This window comes from Apium graveolens, unplaced genomic scaffold (genome assembly GCF_009905375.1).
Source record: "Apium graveolens cultivar Ventura unplaced genomic scaffold, ASM990537v1 ctg8944, whole genome shotgun sequence".
NCBI lineage: Eukaryota > Viridiplantae > Streptophyta > Magnoliopsida > Apiales > Apiaceae > Apium > Apium graveolens.
Window position 1 is genome coordinate 16,025 of NW_027421599.1, and position 7,738 is coordinate 23,762.

Here is a 7,738-nt window from a genome sequence, read left to right on the forward strand (position 1 = left end):
CCATAACGTCGAAATGGCCAATATATCTTAGACTAAGCTTTCCCTTCATACCAAATATTTCACACCCTTAGAAGGAGACACCTTCAAGAACACATGATCACCTGGCTCAAATCCACCAAACTTCTGATGTTGATCCGCATAACTCTTTTGTCGAGATCGAGCTTCCTTTAAACTTTCTTTAACTTTCTCCACCTTCTCATTAGTGATTCTAACTAGCTCTTGTCCTTCAATGACTCTCTCTCCAACCTCATCCCAACAAGATGGTGCTCTACACCTCCTACCATATAAAGCCTCAAATGGTGGCATACCAATACTCGCGTGCCAGCTATTATTGTACGCAAACTCGACAAGATACAAATATTTATCCCAATCACCTGTCCACTCCAAAGCACAAGCCCTCAACATATCTTCCAATGTCTGAATCGTCCTCTCCGATTATCCATCGGTCGTTGGATGATAAGTTGTACTAAAATTAAGCCTTGTACCCCAAGCATGTTGGAAACCCTTCCAAAACCGCGATGTAAATCTCGTATCCCTATCAGAAACTATCGACACAGGTACACCATGCACTCTAACAATACCTCGCTGAAAAATCTCTGTCAACTCATGAACATGAGTAGTCTCTCTAATAGGCAAGAAGTGAGTGGACTTAGTAAGTCTATCAACCACCACCCATATGACATCGTTCTTCTCGAAAGTCCTCGGAAAATGAGTCACAAAATCCATAGTAATGTTTTCCCACTTCCAAACTAGAATATCTAACTGCTGCAACAATCCACTAGGCCTCTGATGGTCTATCTTCACTTGTTGACATGTAAGACATTTTCCCACAAATTCTGCTATATCTCTCTTCATTCCACTCCACCAAAAGTGCTTCTTCAAATCTCCATACATCTTAGTGGAACCTGGATGAATAGAAAATGAAGAAACTATGAGCCTCCTTCAAATTTCTCACGAATCGCCGGGTCTGCGGGCACGCACAATTTCCCACCCACCATATCATGCCCTCATCATCAACACGAAAGTGTTTTTGCTTGCCACCTGCCACCTCAGATCTAATAGCTTTCAAACCTGTATCATCCTTCTGAGCTTCCTTAACCCTTGAAACAAGATTCAGTTCCACTTTCAAATTTGCATGCTACCACTTGATCCTCTAACATACAACTCAACACCCAAGCGCTCAAAATATGAAATAAGGTACGACTGAGTAATGAGAGATGCAACACTCCCCAAGTTCTTCCTACTAAGAGCGTCTGCCACTACATTCGCCTTCCCCGGATGGTATTGAATATTTGTATCATAATCCTTAAGAAGTTCAAGCCACCTCCGATGCCTCATGTTAAGCTCCTTCTGAGTAAATATGTATTTGAGACTCTTGTGATCAGTAAAGATGTCACAAGTCTCTCCATAAAGATAGTATCTCCAGATCTTCAAAGCAAATACCACAGCCGCTAACTCCAAGTCATGGGTAGGATAGTTCACCTCATAAGGTTTAAGTTGCCTAGAGGCGTAAGAAATCACTTTCCCATGCTGCATAAGCACACACCCCAATCCTCTCTTAGAAGCATCACTATAAACCTGAAAACCTCCATTCCCTGATGGCAACACAAGTATTGGAGCAGACACCAACCTCTTCTTTAACTCTTGAAAGCTCTTCTCACGATCATTATTCCACTCGAACTTAATTCCCTTCCTCATTAGCTGAGTCAATGGCAAAGCTATGGAAGAGAAACCTTCCACAAAACGCCTGTAGTAACTTGCCAGACCCAAGAAACTCCTCACCTCCGTCACATTGCTAGGTCTGGGCTAATTAGTAATAACCTCGACTTTCGCAGGATCCAACTCAATGCCCCTACCAGATACAATATGCCCCAAGAATGCCACTTCCTCCAACCAGAAATTCACACTTGGAAAATTTCGCAAATAACTTCTTCTCTCTCAAAATTTCAAGTACAGTACGTAAATGCTCCTCATGCTCCTCTCTGCTCCTAGAGTATATCAAGATATCATCGATGAAGACCACCACGAATTTATCCAAATAATCATGAAGACCCGATTCATCAAATCCATAAATACCGCTGGTACATTCGTCAACCCAAAGGACATCACGAGAAACTCATAATGACCATAACGGGTGCAAAATGCAATCTTCGGAATATCCCCCTCTCTAACTCGTAACTGATGGTAACCAGATCTCAAATCTATCTTTGAAAAGTACTTCGCCCCTTGTAACTGATCAAACAAGTCGTCAATGCGTGGCAAATGATACCTATTTCTGACAGTCACCTTATTCAACTCCCTGTAATCAATACACAACCTCATGAAACCATCCTTCTTCTTCACAAACAGCACAAGAGCGCCCCAAGGAGACACACTTGGCCTAATAAATCCTCTATCCAATAACTCTTGCAACTGCTCCTTCAATTCTTGCAACTCAAGTGGTGCCATTCGATAAGGCGCCTTAGAAATAGGCTCGGCACCTGGAACAAGTTCAATAGTAAACTCCACCTCTCTATGTGGTGGCAAACCTGGTAGCTCATCGGGGAACACATCTTCATACTCCCTCACAGCTGGATAATCCTCGATGCTAGGTTCATCCTTCGATGTATCCTTCACGAAAGCAAGGTAGCCATCACAACCCTTAGACAACAATTTACTCGCCTTTAGAGCAGAAATTAACTTAATATCCCCCTGCGGGTGAGACCCTTGGTACACAAATTCTAGTTTATCTGCATCCCCAAAGATCACCCTTTTTCTTGACAATCAATTGTGGCACGATTGTTCACTCAACCAATCCATACCCAAGATAACATCAAAGTCATGGCATCTCCATCGGAAGCAAGTTAACCTTATAATTTCTATCTCCAACAGCTATCGGACACTCTCGATACACATCAGAATTAACAACAGAATTCCCCATCGGGGTAGAAATAGACATATGAGGATAAAATAATGAAGGTGCAACGCCTAGATGATGAACAAACGATAAAGACACAATAGAATGGGTTGAACCAGTATCAAATAACACATAAGCATCACGTCTACCAATAAGAAGTATTCCCGAAATGGTACCTGAATTAGCTGATGCCTGCTTTGCCGTCAATGCAAACACTCTGGCAGTAGGATTTTGCTGACTTCCACTGCCACTACCACCGCCAGCTCCTCCTCCACCAGGGTTGCGTGATACTGTGCAATCCTTTGCCCTATGGGGCATGCTACCACATAAGAAACAAGCCCCAGTCTGTCTGTAACAAGCTCTACCTGGATGATGTCCACCACATGTAGCACAAGGAGCCACTGGAATCATATTGGGGTTTCCCCCATACACTGAGTAACGGCTCTGCCCCTGTTGACAATTCTGCCACTGCCTAGGCTGCTTCTGTCGCTGAAACTGCTGATTCTGATTCTGACCTATATACTGATTTCGGCCGTGGAATGACTGACCACCCCTATTCTAATTCTGTCCGCGCCACTGTCCCTGTTGACCATTCTGACCTCCATACCAATGTCTACCCTGTGTAAAACCCTGATCATCCCTAGTCCTCTTACTACCACTGTTAGACCTGGAAGTCCTGAAATCTATGCGCTCCTTCTCAACATCCTTCGCTGCATCAGCCGCCTCTGCCACATTATCAAATTTAAAAGAAATTATGGAACCCCTCAGATGAGACTTCAACCCCCATTTAAATTTATCAGCCTGCTGCGCAGCAGTCCCTGCAACTGTCCCAGCAAATCCAGCCAACCTTATAAACCTTGCCATATAATCAGTAATGCTCTCATCCTGGTGCTGCATAATAGAATGAAACTCCCTCAAATAAGCCTCCCTATCAGCATTAGAGAAGTACTGCTCATAGAATACCTCCTTGAATCCCTGTCATTCTAAAGCCTCTGCATACTGCTCCCCTTTAGTAGCTTTCACTCCTCTCCACCACCTCTGAGCATCCCCCTCCAACTTATACACAGCTAACCTGACCTTTTGAATCTCATCAAAACCCAGTGCGTCAAAAATCTTCTCTAGATGAACAATCCAATTTTCAGCATCAATGGGAGTCGGTGCTGCACTAAAAGAGTCCGGTTTCTGCTTCACAAACCTCTTCAACCATACAAACGGCTCCAGCTGATGGCCCCGACCATTCTGATTCTGATTCCCATTGCCATTCTGATTTCCATGTCCATTCTGATTTCCCTCTCCATTCTGATTTCCTTCTCCATTCTGATTTACCTCGCCATTCTGATTTCCTTGGTTTGCCAAAGCCTGCTGTACAGCCTGAGCCACTGCAAGTGAATACCCTTAATGATGTAACACTTGGTTTTCTCTCGAACCAGACCTCATGTGGTGTAATAGATGACAAAGCTCGTGTGGGTAATTTGTTTAACATATAAACAACCTGCCTGACAGCCTCCCCCTAAAAGTTGCTGGAACTTGTCTCTCTTTTAATATACTCCTCGCCATAGCTACAACGGTTCGATTACGGCGCTCTACAACACCGTTTTGTTTTGGTGTGTAGGGCCCTGTATAGTGCCTCAAAATCCCATGTTCATTGCAAAATGTTTCGAACTTCTTAGAGCAAAATTCTCCCCCCGGTCAGATCTCAAAACCTGTATGCCCTGTTTTGCCCCATTTTTAACTAACAGCTTGAATTTTTTAAAGTCTCAGATTTGATTTTAACATGTAAACCCACATCATATGTGTATAATCATCAACGGTAAGCATAAAAAATTGATTATCAGCTGGGGTAGATGGTGTTATTTGTCCACACAAATCGATATGAATCAATTCAAGACCGTGCTTTGCAACAAAACTAGTTTTAGAGGGAAATGGCTTACGAGTTTGCTTTGACATGAGACATCTGCTGCAATTTTATTTGGGCTGAACTAGTGAAGGTAGACCATGTGCCATCTGATTTTTACACATCACATTCATTGCTTTAAAATTTACATGGCCCAGGCATTTGTGTTATAGCCACGGAGCCTCCTCACCTTGTGTCAGTAAGCATCTGTTTCGGGCTTCTTTAATTTGAATTTTATATATACGATTTCCAGATCTCTTCACCTGCATAAGAAGTATTCCACACCTATCATAAAGCCACAAATGTTCTCCACTCAATACAACCTGGTTTCAAAATCCCATGTTCATTGCAAAATGTTTCGAACTTCTTAGAGCAAAATTCTCCCCCGGTCAGATCTCAAAACCTGTATGCCCTGTTTTGCCCCATTTTTAACTAACAGCTTGAATTTTTTAAAGTCTCAGATTTTGATTTTAACATGTAAACCCACATCATATGTGTATAATCATCAACGGTAAGCATAAAAAATTGATTATCAGCTGGGGTAGATGGTGTTATTTGTCCACACAAATCGATATGAATCAATTCAAGACCGTGCTTTGCAACAAAACTAGTTTTAGAGGGAAATGGCTTACGAGTTTGCTTTGACATGAGACATCTGCTGCAATTTTATTTGGGCTGAACTAGTGAAGGTAGACCATGTGCCATCTGATTTTTACACATCACATTCATTGCTTTAAAATTTACATGGCCCAGGCATTTGTGTTATAGCCACGGAGCCTCCTCATCTTGTGTCAGTAAGCATCTGTTTCGGGCTTCTTTAATTTGAATTTTATATATACGATTTCCAGATCTCTTCACCTGCATAAGAAGTATTCCACACCTATCATAAAGCCACAAATGTTCTCCACTCAATACAACCCGGTTTCCTTCTTCACACAGCTACCCCAAGTTAATGATATTGCTTCACAATGTTGGTATGAAGTATACTCCGTGCAAGTCTCTCGTTTCACCATTATTACACTTGATTTTAATAGAACCTTACCATTTAATCTTGACCCTCGAACCATCTCTAAATTTTACTTCTCCTTTAATTTTTTTGTCCAGCTTCTTAAACTTTTCACGACATCCTGTCATATGGTTACTAGCCCCGTTGTCTAGATACCATATACTTTCCTCTACTCCTTTGCCAATTTTCGAGTCCTCGTTCTCGGTTAACATGATCACCTCTTCTTCAATTTTCTTTCAAACAACCATGAGCAAGGCAGGTTCATCATCTGTCAGTTGTGTCAAGTTCACTTCACCCCTTTGTGGCCTATTTTTCCTTGGCTTTTGACACTCCACCGCGAAGTGACCATAAGCTCAACAGTTAAAACATTTGACCTGACTCCTGTCACGAACAATATTTCGACTGTCCTTCACTCGATAATCATTAACCACCTGGAGAAGTGTTTTTCCCATTCTTCTTTAACCAATCTTCTCGTGTTAAAAGGAGTTTGTTGTCTTATTTTCTTTCTTCTACCACTCTTCTTCGGTTAGAAGCAGTTGTGGTCCTTCACTGGTCTCCGTTTGTAATTGTATTTGCTCCTCGTGAGCCTTCAATGAGCCTATGACTTCATCCACCGATATGGCTTCCAGATTCCCAAATTGCTCAATAGCTGATACAATTTGCAAAAATCTGGTTGGCACGGTTCTTAGAAATTTCTTCATGACATATTCCTTACCTATTATTTCTCCCAATGATCTGATGTTAGTGAGCAGACCATTAGGTCTCATACAGAAATCATCGATGTGTTCCTAGTCCTTCATCTTTAGTGCCTCAAACTCTGCTTTAAGTGTTTACGCCTTGGCTTTCTTGACCTTGTCTGCACCTTGACTGATAATCTTGATCGCTGTCCAGGCCTCCTTGGATGATTTCTTTTCGGCCAAAGCCAACAGTATGTCATCCGGGATCCCTTGGTAGACGATAGTCAATGCTCTTTTGTCTATTTTCTCTTCAATGGGAGCCTTTGGATCTTAGGCTCGACGACATCCCAGACTCCATAAGCCTGCATAATCACCTTCAATTTTAAAGCCCAAACCGTATAATTTGTCTTAGTAAGCATTGGATAACTTAGTCCATAGTTCCCTTTCTTACTTCTGCTTGACTCCGCCTTCGACTCCATCTTCGTTAGCAGGAAAGATACGTGTAGTAGCTCTGATACCAGATATAAGATTTAAACTGAAAATAAAGATACTGAATCAATGATCACATATATGGAAAACTTGCAACTTTGTTATTGATAACAGAAAATGGAAATACAGAGTACATAATAGCAAAACTCTAAACACGTTCATACAAATTAGGTGCTGATCCTAGTTTTTCTCCACTACTCTCCTAAAAGCAATCAACTACTTTGACTTATTCAAAATATTCCAACGTTCATAAATAAACACTGGTTTATTTCCTAAACAATTCGGACACATCGATATTAAATACGTTTAAATTAAATAAAGTCTAACATATATCAAGAAACTACTTGCCCCATACAACACCTACAACACCTGCACAAATTGCTAGTCATACTCGGAAGTTTGGATTGAATAAGAATTGAACTCCTAGCGAGAAAGGAAAAGGCGAGGCTAGTATCTGAACCTAGCTTTTGGATTCTCAGAATTTGGTGCCAAACTAAGTCCTCCAGGAGTATTTTATTTTAAATAATATCAACAATTACAATAATAATACTAGTTACTCTGGGTTTGTTAAACTAATAATAATGAGGATGGTTTCTATTTTGTGTAGAATGATCCTGTTTGTTTAAAAATATGTAATAGTTAAGTATTTTATTTATATTATGTAACATACATAATACCCACAATAATGCATCAGTATAAATAAATTGGTGTAAAATTTATCCCCTTTTTCTTACTTACGTTTGGTTAGTAGTAATTAAATGGACAAAAAGTAATGC

General features: G+C 41.0%; 1 protein-coding gene across 1 annotated transcript; it reads right to left on the reverse strand.

Annotated features, from left to right (window-relative positions):
* Window positions 1–895: 895 nt before the first annotated feature.
* On the reverse strand, window positions 896–3,307 carry LOC141705502 (uncharacterized). The gene is made up of 3 exons (XM_074508424.1): window positions 2,849–3,307; window positions 2,348–2,691; window positions 896–1,100 (listed from the first exon to the last, which is right to left on the reverse strand). The coding sequence occupies exons 1-3, from the start codon at window positions 3,305–3,307 to the stop codon at window positions 896–898; spliced, it is 1,008 nt and encodes a 335-aa protein (XP_074364525.1).
* Window positions 3,308–7,738: the final 4,431 nt, after the last annotated feature.

Excerpts from the sequence above, each read along its gene's own strand:
- LOC141705502 (XM_074508424.1), bottom strand. The coding sequence starts at position 3,307 with ATGATTCCAGTGGCTCCTTGTGCTACATGTGGTGGACATCATCCAGGT. Across the intron at positions 2,692-2,848 it reads TTGGAGATAGAAATTATAAG|GGGGATATTAAGTTAATTTC; the intron begins GTTAACTTGCTT and ends TCTCACCCGCAG. Across the intron at positions 1,101-2,347 it reads CCTTGGGGCGCTCTTGTGCT|GGTTAAGGAAGCTCAGAAGG; the intron begins GTTTGTGAAGAA and ends TCTTGTTTCAAG.